The 18,260-nt window shown below is 35.4% G+C and overlaps 1 protein-coding gene across 4 annotated transcripts in view; it reads right to left on the reverse strand.

Moving 5' to 3' along the window:
* The window catches only part of LOC145681174 (uncharacterized), a 396,630-nt gene that overhangs the window by 56,222 nt on the left and 322,148 nt on the right, over window positions 1-18,260 (reverse strand). For all 4 annotated transcript variants that reach the window (XM_081752648.1, XM_081752647.1, XM_081752649.1 and 1 more), the window contains exons 9-12: window positions 12,122-12,246; window positions 9,478-9,696; window positions 7,151-7,347; window positions 4,139-4,330 (exon numbers count right to left, since the gene is read on the reverse strand). In XM_081752648.1, the coding sequence (XP_081608774.1) occupies window positions 4,139-4,330; window positions 7,151-7,347; window positions 9,478-9,696; window positions 12,122-12,246 (733 nt within the window). The remainder of the gene's footprint in view (window positions 1-4,138; window positions 4,331-7,150; window positions 7,348-9,477; window positions 9,697-12,121; window positions 12,247-18,260) is intronic.

The raw sequence follows: 18,260 nt of genomic DNA on the forward strand, positions 1-18,260 counted from the left end.
TGTAGAAAAAAAATAATTGAATGAAATTAAATATATCAGTTTAACTTCCCGCGACTATGTCCTTTATGCTAAGGGAGACGATGATTAACGCAAATAAAGGGTGATGGAATGACGAAGTGGGAGAAACGGAACTACCCCGAGAAACCGTCGGGACATGATGTTGTCTACCACAAATTAGGGACCCTACACACCAGAGATAAGCACTCTACCACTGAGCCACCGCGCCCCCAAAAGTTAAAAAAAGAACTACGTTTGGTACTGGATATATTCACAATATTGTAGTGTTTAAGATTTTGTAAAGATCAGTTGAATTATTTTGTATGCATAAGAAAAGAGAATTGAATTGGGGGTATTATATTGTAATTGGATACACTGAGTGTAAAAAGTGGTTCAATAAGTCAGTTGGAGAGGCACGATCCTAGTATTAAGACGTCCGTGCGACATTGTAACAACTGTAATAGCTAACGCCAAATATAATTATATAATATATTAATAAGCAATAATTTAACAAACAAACGAATTAACCCGTCCATGCGAACTTTTATTATAGTGTGCTATCGAAAGAGATTTACATTTAAAAAAAAAAAGTTTAGTGGAGTCAAATTACAAAGAACATTATTCTTTCGATAAAGGGTAAAAAAAGGAACATTGCAATATACTTCGGAGGATATTAGTACCAGTTGACAACAAAACAAATGTCACGAATAAAGACTAAATAAAATAAACATGAAAGATTGTTTTAATTGCTAAAAAAGAATTTCATTATCGTCGTGAAAGTATAAACAATATTATAAAGGTTTTACAAAATATTCACTGTAAATAATGAATGAAATGACTACTTACTAGTTAAAATAGTAACGACAATATTATCCATTTATCAAATTTAAGGTTATCATTAAGACTCGGATTTATATGTAAAAACATATTTTTTTTCTAAATACATACAATCCCAAAACAAAGAGTATCCCAATTAAGAGTCTGCAAGTGTAAATTACAAATTTTATTTCACATAAAAATACATATTTTGTGAAAAAAGTTATGTAAATACATCTTTTGGACATTTTTGTAATAAATGCGTATTTTTAATAATTTTTCGTAATTTTATTCTAAATTTCACAGCGAATTGTTTTTTCCTTTCTCTCGAAAGAAATTAACATTGGGAAAAGAATATTCTATATGAATCTATCCATCGTATTTACAACCAATTTCCCACCTGCAGAAACAGCGACGTCTTAAATCTAAACCCTTTATCCTAAAGTGGACAAGTTAGTGTTAAATGGGGAAAAAATTTCATAAAATCGGCAATTAGAACTGAACATTTCAAAGAAACAAATCCTTATCTTTCACTTCGTCCAACACATGTAATCACGCGGTGGGGTACCTGGCTTAATGCAGTACTGTATTATATGGAGAATTTTGTAGCATTTGTATCTGTAGTAACTAAACTAAACCCAGACGATACTTCACCCATTGAAATGGTTCATAATTTAGTAAGTGACAGTGGTTTGAAATGCGACTTGGCTTTCATATCTGAAAATTTCGGTTTCTTGACTCATACTATAAACGAACTAGACACTTCGAGAGATTTATTGAGTACTTCTGTTAAAGAAGTAAAGTATGTTGAAAGAAAGCGGAATGTTTTCGGTTTCGAAAGCTGAAGTCATATTTAAAAAAAAAAAAAATGTTTGAGAAAATCATTGGCTACAAAACCTTTTGCAAAATATCTGAAGTATTGGAAGGCCAAAACATAAGTGAAGTTGATGATGTGGATATTCGTGATATGCCCCTTTTCAAATACGCAAGGTTAACATCGTGTGATGTAGAACATTCCTTTTTTCAATATAAGGTATTATTCCGTCACAATGGGCAGGCTTTACGATGGCCAATTTGGAAAAGACGTTACTAATTCATTGCAATCCGCATGAAATTTCGACACCTGATGAATAGGAGCTATTGGTGAATACCAGTATTTATTTTTCTTATCTTGAGTGTTTTCCCATACTTTTCTTTGTTATTTTTGTTAAATATTTTTCAGTTTTTAGCAAATATTTTTTTTTCCTTTATTAGCACATAAAAATACATATTTTACAGTTTTTAGAACATAAAATTCCGGACCCTAGTTATCATAGTTCATTTGTTACTATTTACCTAACAAACTTCCACGTATAGCCTGCAAAATCAATTTACACTGGAATCAGCAACAATCAACAATGAGAAACCAAGAAGAAGGAAGTTGGTCATGTTAAAGGCACCATGTGGGCATTCGCTTCAAAACCTGGGAAAATCCCTGAATTTTAGTCTTAGTGGCCGACCACAGTATTTAAACTTGAAACTTCCTGCAAAGGAAGAGCAGATGAAAATGAAATGAAATCTTTTAAGTTTACATCCATGGTTATTGCGGCTAGGCTAAAGGAGACGGTGATGATGAGAAATGATTGAAATGGTGAAATGAATGAATGGGGGGGGGGGAAGAACCCGATAAAAACCCACGCACACAATGTTTGTCCAAGACAAAGTTTACTTGGCGCGAGGTAGAATCGAACCAAGGACCCCATGCACCAGAGGCGAGCGCTCTACCACTGAGCCACTGTGGCCCCGCAAAGGAAGAACAGTAAGCACTACAATGCACACCTATTCCGTTCAGTGAAGTTAAAAAATGAAAATGAAATGAAATCTTTAAGGTTAACGTCGCATGATTATGCCTTTTAGGCTAAGGGGTGATTAAGGTTAGTGTAAAGGGACAAGTTTTGCCGATAGATGTCACTACAGTCTTCGTATCTCACCCATGTATTGTTTACCTTTCACGAAAATTTACAATTTCTTTTACAAATTTCAACCTAGAGACTTCAAATTTTTAGAGAAGGAACTTTGTAATCTATTAAAGGAAACAATCCATGCCGATTTTTTATTTAGAATTTTCTTCATTGTTGAAAAGTCCGATTGTTAAAGGTTTGGATATCCATTTCAACAATTAAGTCATTTCAACAACGAAGAAAATTCTAAATAAAATATCGGCACGGATTATTGTCTTCGATAGATTATGAAGTTCCTTTTCTAAAAAATACATGGGAGAGATATGAAGACTGTAGTGACATCTATCGGCAAAACTTGTTCCTTTAAACCAACCTTAAAGCAAGTGAATGATGATGGAAGAATTTGTGGAGTGAAAATGTAGGAGGAAACAAGAGTATCCCAAGAAAACCCATGGACACGATGTTGTCCACCACAAACTTACTTGGCCGGGCATCAAACCAGGGACTCCACGAACTAGAGGTACGCGCTCTACCACTGATCCACCGTGACCCCTTCAGTGAAATGTATTTAATGACGTTTCGACAACATTCGAAATTGAGTGGAAATTACTGCTGAGTGAATAAAATGTATTACCACTTTAAAAATATATACAGCTTAATTTCTTGATATGTACACTCATGTCGCTTATCTATAACTGTCTTCTTGTAAGAATATAATTTGTTAATGATTTTCCAGGGTACTTTTAATACTGATACTATGTGTATAATCGATAAATGTATATTTGTGGTAACAGGAAAAGTATTATAAACACGAAAATTAGGACTAAAACAAAATGTTGCTAAATGGACAAGAAAGTTTTATTTCCGTTTCATTGTTCTTATTTACTGCTCTTTTGACATGAAATTTTCCATATACATCTCTTTGCTGATTATACACATGCTAACTTTATAAGAAATACCGGGCGAATTCGTTATCAAATTATATTCCTACAACAACATATTTATAGACATGCGACAATAATTTTGGACATGAGTGTACCAAGGCAAATTTAGAAAAATCGATTTTTAAAAAATCAAAGATACAAACAATATATAAAATGTCCTTACTGCTATTTAGAAATTTCACACCTAATAGGAGGCGAGAGCAGGATAAAATGCAACATAAGTGCTTTCTTTCAGGAAAAAGTTGACGGCTGTCAGCATTTTCCACAGATACAAGTATTAATTGATTTAAAACAGGTTGTAATTTCAGAAGCTTCACCTGTCAACGCGAAGTCCGTGCTCTATTAAGATACTCATATCACGGTTAGAAGGACGCAAAGAACATTCTGTGATGTAATAAATTAAGTAATAGCATGAATGACATTAGCCATACATAAACTTACCCTCCTAAGTCAAAGAAGTTTTCTTGAACATCAATAGCATTCAATTTCAGGACATTGCACCAAATTTTGGCCAGTGTTTTCTCCATTGGCGTAGATGGTAAATCTTGAGGATCAATATCGTATTCAGTGTCGAGACTTATCTTTGGCAATGCTTTTTTATCCAGCTTACCTGACGATTCCAAGATTGGAATACTAAAAATAACAACAAATAAACAAATTAAAAATACCAATTAAGAATTAAATTTGATATTTTAGAGAAAAGACAAAGAGAACATGTAGCACTTCTTGAAAGTTTTTTGAAATGGATGGAAAGACAAGGCATATATACACGGCACGTCCAGATTTGTGTATTTGGATTTACAATTGTACTCATATGAGTAACTGCACTTAACATATTTGCCTACCCAAATACATTGCTTATCTTGGGCCTTAGTTTGTTTACTATAGTTCAATTTGACAAAGTTTAATTAAGATGTAAATTTTCATATTGCAGAAAACATTCGTTTCATTTATTATTTTTTACCATTTTTTTAACACACACATTTTTCATTTAGAAATTAAATGAAGTGAAATCTTTCAGTTTAACGTTGCACGATTAACGTTGCTGTTTACGTTAACAGAGACGATGATTAAGGTAAGTGAATGATGAGGGAAGAGTGGGTGGAATGAGAATGGGGGAGAAAACGAGAGTACCCCCTGAGAAAACCCCATGGACACGATGAAAATGAAATGAAATGAAATGAAATTTTTTAGTTTTACGTCCCACGGTTATGCCGGTTAGGCTAAAGGAGACGGTGATGATGAGAGATGAATGAAATGGTGGAATGAAGAATGTGGGAGGAAACGGGAGAACCCCGAGAAAACCCACGCACACGGTGTTTGTCCACCACAAAGTTTACTTGGCAGGAGGAGGGTTTGAACCCGGGACCCCAAGCACCAGAGGTGAACGCTCTACCACTGAGCCACTGCGGCCCCTCCATAGACACGATGTTCTCCACCAAAAACTTACTTGGGCGGGGATGCATGGTGTCCTGGTTCGATCCCAGCTTGCGCCAAGTGAACTTTGTGGTTGACAAACACCGTGTGCGTGGGTTTCCTCGCAATTCTCCCGTTTCCTCCCACTTTCGTCATTCCACCATTTCATTCATTTCTCATCATCATCGTCTCCTTTAGCCTAAGCGGCATAACCGTGGGACGTAAAACTTAAAATTTCATTTCATTTCTTCACTTGGGCGGAGATCGAACCAGGCACCAGAGGTAAGAGCTCAACCACTGAGCCACCAAGCCCCTACTTTGCATTTAGGCTTGGAGCTCAGAGTTCCTTTTCAGCATCGGAGCTACATGAGGTGTGAATCTGCAGCTTAGCGTGGGATCCAAGCCACAAGTGTCCCCACCGAGAATCGAACAGGCCTTTCGAACTGAACACGCGTAAAATAACCATATAGCCACAAAAAAGCGATCACTGCATTTAGGAATACAGTTAATCAATCTTCTCATATCTATTTCCGTGTTCCTAAACTTAACGTTTAATAATAGGTTTCTTCCATGTATTTTTGTTCTAAATAGTATCTACGGAAATTTGACTATGTCCAAACCCTAATTTTGACAGTTCATAACTCGCAAATCAATGGCATAACACCAAAATATTTAATTTGCGTACTAAGCTCATCAAGCAAGTTTGGTCAAGATTGGATGAATTTCATCGATTGTGTACGATATATCTATACTATCGCAATTGTAGATTTTTTGAAAGGAAAATCAAATGAAGGTCAAAATTAAGCATTAAAAACCTAATTTTTTTTTAAACCATTAAGCACTCGCGCGGGGTGTTCACAGACCCTCAAACAGGTACCTTTTGTGTTGCTAGCCAGAAGTCCTGATGAAAAAATATTTTTAAAAATGTCTCAAAACGAGTACAAAAAATCTAATTGCAGCAAATACTTTTAAAAACATGTCTAGAGTTCTGCTATATTGTCTTAATTATTAAAAATTTTGTTTTTATTGTAAAAAATTAATAGCAAATTGGGGATCTATTGGACTCCCGCGCGAGTTAGTGTCACAAAAAAGGGCGCAAGTACTTACGAGTTAAAGAAAAATCAAAAGGACGAAATTAAGTATTAAAAGCCTATGTGTTTTTTGGGGGAAAAAGGACGAAATTAAGCTAAACCTAGATTATTTAAAAGTCAAATGAAGGTCGAAATTAAGCACTAAAAACTCAGATTAAAAAAAAAAAATCATATGAAGAACGAAATTAATCATTAAAACCTTAGAATTTCCTGAAAGAAAACTCACACGAAGGACAAAATTAAGCATTAAAAAACTAGATTTTTTTGAAAGAAAAATCAAATAAAGGATGAAATTAAGCATTAACCTTTAAACTACGGAGGTTAATGTTTTAACCCTTAAACTGCGGAGGTAACTTTTTAAACTTTAAACTACATTTAAAGCGTTTTCTTAAGGGTTTACAAAGAAATCCATGTTTTTACTTCTATTTATTGAAGACACATGCAATAAAAAGTGTTACAAAAGTTATTGTAGTACTATTTCGTAATCGAAATATCCGTAGTTAAGACAAGGAACAAGGTATTTCGAAAACGAAATATCCCGTAGTTTAAAAGTTAAAAACCTAGATTTTTAAAAGAAAAGTCAAATGGAGGACGAAATTAAGCATTAAAAATTTAGATTTTTTGAAAGAAAAGTCAATTGGACAAAATTAAGCATTAAAAATCTAGATTTTTTGAAAGAAAAGTCAAATAGAGGACGAAATTAAGCATTAAAAACCATCACTGATTTTTCCATTCTTCCTGTTCTCAGAAATGAAAAAGTTGAAAACCACCGAAGTTTGAAGCTACATTCGATCTGAAAACAACATATTGTATTATATAGGTAATTATAACAATACTTCAATTAACTAGCTAAGTTTAATACTTTAAAGATCTTTGGATTTTCGAAATACACGAAGTGATAACCGCGCTTAATCAATATAGACATTATGGACCGACTTCTTCGTACCTATTCAAGAAGACAAATTTGGATGGAATCATGTAGAAAGGTAGTTTTCTCTTCAAAGCCGCTCTTACTTCCTTCCGAGATGTTTTACTCTCTGGCACAATGTAAGCTACAAGGAATTTGTCGGTACCTTCTTCACCTAATGCTAATACACAACCTGTGTTTACCATTGGTAGGTCCAAGAGTGCAGCTTCTACAGCCTGAAAAAATATAGAGAGAAGAAAATGACCATGGTGGAAGAGCACTTACGTTAAATTTATCAATAAAGAAGAATTTTTAAGTTTGATTTCTTGATAACCAGTGAAAAAAAAAATGAACATTCAAACTGACTTATCAACACAAGTTTCCGAAGCACCTGGGTTCAGTTAGAGTTACAAATATATATATATATATATATATATATATATATATATATATATATATATATATATATATATCACATAAAAACACAAGGGCATTGCTCGGTTCACAAATTTAAATTCACTACTTCTTGTCGCGGCTCATCAAGAGCTATTGAGCTTTGTCGGAGTCTACACTGTCCGACAATTAAGTAAAGAGACTGATTTTATTGTGACCAAATAAACAAATATAATGTAATAATACCTGTTTATTATTCAAAGTACATCCCTTCTGCGTCAATACAGCGAGTTGGCATAATCACACAAGAAGCAGAACGACCTCTGTAACTCAGTTTGTGATATAATTCCGTTGTCACAGCTGCTTCAATGTCTTCAACATTGTCAACAAGTCGCCCTTTTAATGGTAATTTCGGTTTAGAGAACAGAAAATAGTTGCAGGAGGACATATCTGGAAAACAGAGGAGTGCTGCAGCACACACTTTTTATTTATTTATTTTTTTAAACCAAATATTCCTGAATAAGTACTGCCCGGAGAGCGGTGCATTGTCATGGAGTATTCAGGCCGAACATGACAAATCTCTTTATGAAAATGCTCCAAAACACTTAAATAAAACTGGGCATTCACTCCATGACCTTGTGGTACAGTCCCCAGCAAAAAACCCTGCAACATGAGCATGTAAGTTTATTGGGAAATGACGAAGTCTTTTGCTCCAAAATAAGTGTGCAGGAGAGGACGCGAAGTTTTTCCTGGCGTGATTCGTGCCACTTAGACGTTATGTTGATTCCCTGCGCTGTTAGGCGTAGTTTCACAATAAACTTACATGCTCATGTTGCAGATTTTTTGCTGTGGATTGTACAAATTAATGATGAATGATACCCTTATTGTCGTAGAAACACAGGAGAATTTTCTTTACTTTTGACTTCTGAAGTCGAAGTTTCTTGCCTTGTGGAGATCCTTGGGAATTCCATTCGGCACTCTGACGTTTAATAGGTGGATCATAAAGATAATACCAACATTCGCAACAGTGGAAAGCAGGAAATTTTTATTTCTACGAGCCGTTGCCAGGATGTCATGGACGTAAGCAACACGTTCTTGTTTTTGTTCCTCAGACAATGAGTGTGGCACAAACCGCGATGCGATCTGCTTCTTGTCCAAATCTTCCACTAATATCTTACGAATTGTCTCCCTGTTAACACCAAACTCATCTGCCATTATTTTAACAGTCATGCGACCATCTTCTTGCACACGTTCACGGACACTTACCATGAGTTCTTCCTTACGATCTGACATTGGACGACCTGGCCAAGGTTCATCGTTAGTCGATTCCACACCACGTTTAAAATGTTCACACCATCTAAAGATCTGTGCACGAGACATACACGTATCTCCATACACTCTCCGCATCAAATCAACAGTCTCTGTGGCACTTTCACCCAGAATTTGATATTCGCTCTCTGCTCCATGATACTAGAGTGACGAGGGCATCTCAGTGACTGCTGTAAATGGCGTCGTATTTCCCGTCATGTTTCGCGTGTGGCAATATGGTGTTATCAGATTATAGAGGAGGGATTACTCTTTCGAACGCACATATTGGTTTACGGATTGCATTCACTGTTTCGTCACAATAAAATCAGTTTCATTACTTAATTTTTGTAAAAGTGAGAAATTTTGACACTTATATTTTGCCATATCTCCCAGTCTTTACTAATGAATTATGCCTAAAATAACACGCTTTGCTCTTTCAATGGCAAGAAAAGACTATGCTTCGTGTCATGCTATAGGCTACTTCTTTCTGTGCCGTTTCACATGTTGGATTCACTCTCTTGTGCCACTTTACAATACAATTAACAGGAATAGAATTCGAATCAACATGTTATCAAAACTATAACTAAATTAATGAAACATATACATTAAAAGAAGAAAATAATCTGTTATAATTAATACTTAAACAAAGACAACGCACAACTTACTTGTAACTCGACGCTGTAACCTCGAATTTTAACCATCGAGTCACACCGTCCACAGATCTCCAGGCTGCCATCACTAAGAACATATCCCCAGTCTCCTGTTCGGTATAATCGGTTACCAACTGTAGCAGACACCTGTGGTGGCCTTGGGATGAATCGTGTAGCATTTAGTTCTGGTCTATTTAAGTACCCAAGAGCAAGTGTTGGTCCTCCTACATATATCTGGTAATGAAGAAAATACAATAACAGAACATAACGTAGGAATGAAAATAACTCTTTAAAGTATATTAACTGAACATGTTCATAGTTTTTAGACGCACTCTTTTATTCACTGCATTTAATAGACGGTAAAAATACTCAAAAGCACCACAATTATAGTGCTAATTCGTAATATGTTTGTTACGTAATTACTATATAATGTAAAGATTTGCATGCAGGTTCAAGAAGTGTGTAATCATTGAAGGAATTAAGAATTAACGTTTAATCATAGATTTAAGATTATAATGGCATCTTCGCAAAGTGCCTCTTAGAAGTACGCCAACATTTTTACAAACTAGCACAAAATTATAAATTTTCATAAAAATCTTCTGCATAAGTTTTTCACAGTAATAAGACCTTCAAAACAAGACGACTTCACATTCATGAGCAAGTCGGAAGGCGAATGGAATTTAAATGCGCAGTAGCAAGCCGCATCCTCTTGTTTCTCGCTGGAACCTATCACAATCAGTCTTTAACAGGTGACCATAACGTGCAGAGTTTAATCAGTGTGATTATTTTAGCTTATTTCTTCCATTAGACGTGGAATATTAGGATAACGCCTTTTCCCCTCGAAATATGTTATTTCTACCAGTTAAAAAAGGATCCTGTTGGTATCCTCTCTTCCGGAGTGTTTATTGATGGCACAGATGACAGCATCTTGAATCATATTTGCAAATGAAACCTCAAATAGACTACCGCATGAAAAGTATAACAATAAACTTAGCTGACAATAGTGGCAGTGATGGTGACTCTTCATAAGAAAGTGAAGAAAAGCAGAAAATGAGAGAAATGGTATGGACGGCACGGAACTCTTATAAATACTTGGAGCTACAGATAAACTTATCATAATATATCTTAGTTACGTTAAGCATTGCTGACATTTACTTATCTTGGAGGTTAGGATCCCCGTGGGTTAGAAACACTACTACGAGGCAACCAAGAAAGTTCGTGCGGTTTTTACACCTGCCGCTATTTTTTGTGGGGTAGTAATCATTTCTGCCGCCACGGGTACCTATATGTGACAGTTTCTGAAAGCTGAGTCATTGACACGTCGGCTAATGTAGATAACAGGTCGAATTCGACAGTTCGAGATCAAGTATTCGCAGTGAACCATGTCTGTGTAGAACGCAGTAATCAACGCTTGTTTACTGTATGACTTTAAGTTGGGCCCAAAAGGTGCAGACAGAGGAAGAAAAATACGTGCAGCGTTTGGAGAAGGTACAATTAGTGAACGGACAGCTCAAAAGTGGTTTCAGATCTTTTCGACCGGTGATGAGACACTTGAATACAAACCTCGATCGGGCAGACCAAAATCTCTCGATTTGGACCAACTCAAGGCAGCAATTAAAGAGGATTCAAGTCAAACGTTTCAAGAACTCGCTCAACGATTTGGGGTAAGCGATGAAACCATTCGTGTGCACTTGCATGAGCTTGGAAAATCGTGGAAACTGAGTAACTGGGTCCCTCACGTGCTGGCTGCTGCGAACCGTATCCAACGACTGAACATTTGCTCTTCCTTACTGCCTAAGAACAACAACTGACCATTTTTGGACCGCATTTTGACGTGTGATTGGCTATCGTCAAATGACTCCATGCCTTTAAGTGCAAAACCTGCTCTTCATCAGCGGAAGGTGATGCTGTGTATATGGTGGACTACTGCTGGGATTGTACATTGTGAGTTCATGGAAAGTGGTAAAACCATAATCAAAGAGGTGTAGCACAATTGCAAAGAGTAGCCGAACAGCTTGGAAAAAAAAAACTCCATTTCTTCTCTCGGCTGGGAACTTTGGTTATATCCAGCGTATTCACCAGACATTGCTCCATCAGACTACCATCTTTTTTTTGTCTATGGACAACCATATGCGCAATCGACAATTCAAAACTCGAGACGAGGTTGAAAACGCGGTGGCGCAGTTTTTTGAGTCCCAACACAAAGATTTTTTTCAAAAATGGCATCTACAGGCTTGTAAAACGATGGGAGAAGGTTGTAGAAGCGGATTGTGGATACTTGCTGAATAAACATAAGGTAAGAGCATTCCTTTGGAACTTTTCTTTTTTATACTAAAACCACACGAACTTTCTTGGTTACCTGATATAAACGCCTCATTTTCTGTTTCTGGCCATACTTTCGCAGTAATAAAAGCAATAACAAAGATGTTTTTTCTTAAAGTAAGTTACTAGTGATTTTCACCTCCAGTGTCATTTAATTTAACCAGATCACTATATATGCTATCCTGAAATTTAAGACAACTGCGTACAGTAGAATCTCTTACCTTTCTTTTGCTAGTGGAAAATACAACTTTAAACCTTAAAGTTTATTTTTTTAGATGACACTGATAGATATATGATTATAACAAGATATAGAAGATTAACTCAAATATTATCTTACTTCACCACGAGCTCCGATTGGCTGAACGTTCATATCTTCATCCAGTATAACAACATGGACGCCAGGAAGCAGAGATCCAACTGGACAGAACTTCTTGGGTTCATCGGAAGCAAGGTGAGTCAAATCTGGAAATAAAGAGTTATGTAACAAATACCTAGGTACTTTCATAAGAATCTCCAAAATAATACGTATCTATTGTAGACCTTTATGATTCCTGAGCTTCCTCTCAGTGCAAGTCGTGAATAATTAGTTTAGTTGGCATGGAACAGTCATGTATGACTGCTGATAACTTTCAAGCGCTCACGTGCTAACATTCACTGTAGCTGTAGCATGATTAAATGATTGATGATTTGTTGTTTAATATACTATCCAGTACCAAGGCTATATGAGACGGGATCATCTAGTAAATTGTGTTCTCTTAACATATTTGGATTACCAACGTGCATGTTTTACATCTTCTAGATTTTGTTCATATTAGTACAGCAATATGCGCTCTCAATACACTTATATATATATATATATATATATATATATATATATATATATATATATATATATATATATATATATATAGAGAGAGAGAGAGAGAGAGAGAGAGAGAGAGTTAAAAAAAAATATACTTTAAGGCTATTGCTACCTCTTCGCAGAGTCGAGTTTTCCCCTATCAAATAACATTGGAACTTTTTTTGAGAATTTCTCAGTAACCAATAAACAAATCCTTACAAAAATGTACATGGAGTCAGATCGATAATAAAGGATTGTTTATATGGGCTTATAATTTTACTACAAGCCTTCAATTAAGTTATTCATTCTTCCCCCTCCCCCTTTTTTTTCATGTGAAGATTTGCAACAACGCGATCTCTGTTTCTGCTTGTTTGCATTAGCAGTGTGCGAGAAATTCGAGCTAACCATTTAAAACAGGTTTTTAAACTCCGTCTATACCACAGCTGTGGAATGGAGCTTTTCTAGCCCTTCGGTCTTTTTCAAGAACAGATTTATGGCACTGAGAAGCAGTCTGAGGTTTGTGGTTACTTTCAAAACTAGCAAAGGTCTCTTGCATCTCGAGTAGTTAGTAGAAAATCCGTGGCACAAGAGCATGTAAGGACTAGGGCCTATCATTGGGGCTTTGACACCCGTAACTTAGGGAAAATGTGTAGTCACCAATATTGCCCCTTACCGGTAATGCTTGTCTAAGTGATTAAAGGCTAGCGCTGCCGACACTAGCTGGGTTTTCACAATGAATCCACTAAGTGTTCTTTGACTCCTGTAACCTCACGGATTGGCAGATAGCATTTTGGAATAATTTTAATATTATATAATTTTCACTTTGACAACTTTGAATAGTATTCTATAAATGTTATGCTAATTTACTGATAATGCGTAATTGATCTTGATTACATATGAAGGAAATATAGAAAAAGCTTTTTTTGTTACAGAAATGTGTTTTCAGTAAACGTGCATGCTGTCGGATTTTATTCCTAGTGATAACAGATTTTTCGGTATTGATCCAGTACCATGAGGCAATTGGGGAACTGAGAAACTGTCCAAACATTACCCTTCTAACAGAGCGTATTTGTAGGAGAAAGTGAACTGTAGTATTGGGGATTCTTTTATTACATAAAAAATGACATCTACACGTAATGAAAATAGGTACTTTTAAATAGTTACAAACATCATTTTCTTATTATTATAACTTTTCGAACAAGTTTCAATGGAAACTCTTCGATTGATCCTAATACAATTCATTGCAAAAAAAAAAAAAAAAAAGGCATTAATTATGTAATAATAACAGTACATGTTATATGTTAAAGATGAATTGTATAATATTTGTATGAAAATTAACGCAACAAGTAATTTCAGTTCACGATCTTACGGAACGGAAGTTCATAATCCGCACTAACGACTTTTAAAAGGACATTTTACTTCAATAAAATTTTCAATAATAATTGTTTTCTAAACCTATCACAAAATCTAACAATTTCGTAACATTTTTCATTTCCCTTCGAATATAGCGACATAAACTTTGCTCATAAAAACAGTATGAAGTTTCTAGTATACGCGGCTATGAAAAATGTCTAGGAAGTGTGAACATATTGAAGTTTCGAAGTTTGAAATTTCGTTTTGGAAATTGCAAAAATAGACATATTTTCTGTTTATCTCGGCTGATGTTCCCTTTTCCCTTTATAACTTTAAAACAGAAACAAATGCCACTTTTTCGGTGTCATTTTCCTGGTCACCACCCTAAAATTATCCAAAAATGACTGCTTATGTCATCGTTAGATAAAATTTCCTAAAATCTGTGGAACAGTGATTTTTTTTCCACTTTTCTTGTTCTATTTCGCACAATTATTTCTTATCAAAATATGAACTCTCGATAATATTCCTCGTACCTAGGTATATGATGACGAAAACACTAATAGCTAAAAAAAACAGTAACTTTTAAAAAAATATTGTTTTACTAAATGTATTTTACGAGAATGCAAAGAAATAATCTACAGTGAACTCTCTGATTATAAACTTCCGTTGCGTAAGACTGATCGTGAACTGAAATCATTTGTTCCATTGATTTTAATATATATATATACAATTAATCTTTAACACAGAAACATTCACTGCTATTATTATTACACTTTTAATGCTTTCATTATTGCGGGGTTGAAGAGTAGAATGAAAATAAAATTATCATTGATTAGTTTAATTATCTTTAATTAGCCATAATGAATGCTAAAATAAGCAAAAAGTGTATCAAAAGCAAAAACTAAAAATTTTGAACATAGCACTCTGACAAACAAGGTTTATGGCAAGCGCGTTACACCATTACTCAGCGTGTGAGTACAGATATATGTGTAGGTTCGTACTTGTAAAATATTCTGAGGCCGCGGATGCTCAGTGGTAGAGCGTTCACCTCTGCTGCATGCGGTCCCTGGTTCGAGCCCGCTCGCGTCAAGTGAACTTTGTGGTGGGCAAACACCGTGTGCATGGGTTTTCTCGGAGCCCTCCCATTTCCACACACTTTCTTCATTCTACCATTTCCTTCATTTCTTATCATCACCGTCTCCTTTAGCCTAGCCGGCATAACCGTGGGGCATAAAACTTACAGATTTCACTTCATTTTCCTGATACATCGTTTGTGAGTCGAGAGAAAAATTGTTCGCAAAATTTGTTCATTACTCTATTTCTTGTAAAGGCGTAGGTCTACTGTGCCGGTTTTCTTTTTACAAGGTAAATTTTTGAAGAAAATGCAATTACTAAAACTATTTTCCCTTCGAATTATTATTTATTTGTATTTTGTATTAAATATCAAGTATAGTGTCATCCCGAAAACTAGATGACGTTCAATAAGAAGCACTTCTGTGGAATTTGACACGCTCGAACTTTCGACACGAGACAAGACGACCCGTGAAATTTCTCGTATCGCGTTCAATGACTCGAAATACTCTAATCTTGAAAATTACTTGGAAAGAAGTATTCACTCAGAAAGAGCTACCTATCTTCCAACGAATATCAGCATTTACTACTTTAAAAGCGTACAGAATGTCTAATCGTAATAGTTAACCTTTCGAAAACAATATTTATTACTTCATACTTATTATGTAAAAGTAATAACGTACATTATACCAGACATATGCATAATAATAATACACGTTTAAGTTACATTATTATTGTTTAATATATATGTGATGTGACCTTGAGTATTTTAGTACACCCTTGGTAAAATTCTGATATGATATTGGTATACAATATGTTATGACTGTAAGCTTCTCGTTTACACGGGATATTTAAATGACGGGTGGGGGCCGCGGTGGCTCAATGGTAGAGTGTTCACCTCTGGTGCTTGGGGTCCTGGGTTCGATCCCAGCCCCCGCCAAGTGAACTTTGTGGTGGACAAACACCGTGTGTGTGGGTTTCCTCGGGTTCTCCCGTTTCCTCCCACTTTCTTCATTCCACCATTTCATTTATTACTCATCATCACCATCTCCTTTAGTCTAACCGGCATAACCGTGGGACGTAAAGATTTCATTTCATTTTTTAAATGACGGGGTCGATTAGTTGGTTAATTTGCAGTTTAACGTTTCTCTCAGTACTAATGTTATATAAGGCGTGGGCCTAAAGTGTAGCGGAATCGAACCCGGGTCGTATGCCAACGATACAGTCATGAGGTAGCTCTATGTCGACATCGAGTGTATATATGCCATCACACCAAATGTATTGATTACATGCACCGCACTGCAAAATACACCTACTCGTGCGTAATAAGCATAGTCACATCAAACTTACTTCTACAAAACAGCCTTACATTAGCGTCTTAGTAGCAACTTATGGACTGTCTATTCAAACCTTAGGTGTGAATCTCCGCCTTCATTTTTTTTTTTTTTTTTTTTTTTTTTAATAGTTCAGAAATGAAAGGGAATGTCGGTGATTGGCTGCATGGCATAAAGAAGCTGTCGAAAAACTTTATCTATTTTCCCACTTGCAGAAAGCTGAATAAAAATTTGAGCGTCGGTCTAAGCTGAAGCTTATAAAAATAAATGCAAACTGTTATGTATACAATACATATTGACACTGTCGTTCATTGTTATGTTTCATCTAAATTTAAAATTGACTGGAAACTGGTTTTATTTTGTACTATTTTGAGCACTATTCGTTGTTACAAACCAGATAATTTGTCTTAAATTGAAATATAATACACAAAGGAAGAAAGAAAGAAAATACAAATAATTTTCTTAATAAGATACGTTACCATAGAGGTAATTTTCCTTTTAGAAGTTTATAAGTTTAACTCATAATACAGAAGAATGGCCAAGTTAGAAAATTATTAGCAGACTATTGATTACTTGGAATCAAGAAAGTTATGTCTATTCAAGTTTCAAAAAAAAAGTTATTATAATAATAAAGTAACATTCTCTTTCATATAAGCTAAAAGTATCTTTATTCAATATAGACAGTTTGCTTCTAATTGTTTACAACTGTATGTACACTCATGTCCAAAATGATTGTCGCATATCAATAACTGCCTTCTTGTAAGAATATAATTTGATAATGATTTTGCAGGATATTTTAAATACTGATACTATGTGTATAATCGAGAAATATATATTTGTATGATAAATTTCATACGAAAATTAGAATGAGTAAAACAAATTATTGCTAAATGGACAAGAAAATTTTATTTTCGTTCTATTGTTCTTATTTACTGCTCTTTTAACGTGAAATTTGCCATACACATGTCTTTGCCGATTATACACATACTAACATTATAAGAAATTACGCTGCGAAACTGTAATCCTAATGGTCCTATCCGCAGCAAACTTTTAGCCACCGAAGCTACACATACCTTCCTGGAATTTGTACAGTGTCGAATGAGGCTATAAAATGACTTACTGGGGTGTAAGAGGCGCTCCCTTGTGAGTGCCCAAATGCCATCTTCATTTCCTCATAGTAAACCCTGGAAACTACATTCATTGCAATGCAGGCTAACGAGGCTCTGGCGATTGGTGACACCAAGATAAACATGTTATAGTGAGATGGGCTGTGGGTGTTGTTTCTTGGGCCCGTTTTGTTTATAGTAGTTAGTGTTTGTATAGTTGTGTTTGTCGTAACGGGAAACAGTGGTCTCGATGCCGCCATCCCCATTTTACCCTAATAAAAGTGCAGCACAGGCAAATAACAGTAACATTATTATTTTTTATTCAGCCTTCTTGTTTTTCCATTGTTTATTGTTGTTCCCTGTATTTTCTATACTCAATATTGGTAGTATTTCTTGCTACTGTTCTCTGTTTCTTTGTTGTTATTGTTCTTGTTCCCTATTTGTTGTTATTGTTCCACATTTACTATTTCTTGTTATATTTTCCTATTTCTTATTGTTGTTCCTTTATTTATTATTGTCTTTTTTCTATTTTGCGGCAGTGCGAGTTTGGAGGAGCCACGTTGATTGGGACGGGAACAAATAGCCACGATGTTGACGTCCACATTAAACCTCAATCAAAAATGGCTTACTATAACAGGAATCTTACTGTTAATGCCAGTGTGTGCTGTAGTACAGTCAGTTTCTTTGAGAGGAATGAAAATTTTATTAAAGGAGAAAAACCCCATATCGCCCCAGTATTTCTCACCCTGTTAGTTACATTATAATTGGATT

This window comes from Thermobia domestica, chromosome 3 (assembly GCF_964235325.1).
Source record: "Thermobia domestica chromosome 3, izTheDome1.hap1.1, whole genome shotgun sequence".
Classification (NCBI taxonomy): domain Eukaryota; kingdom Metazoa; phylum Arthropoda; class Insecta; order Zygentoma; family Lepismatidae; genus Thermobia; species Thermobia domestica.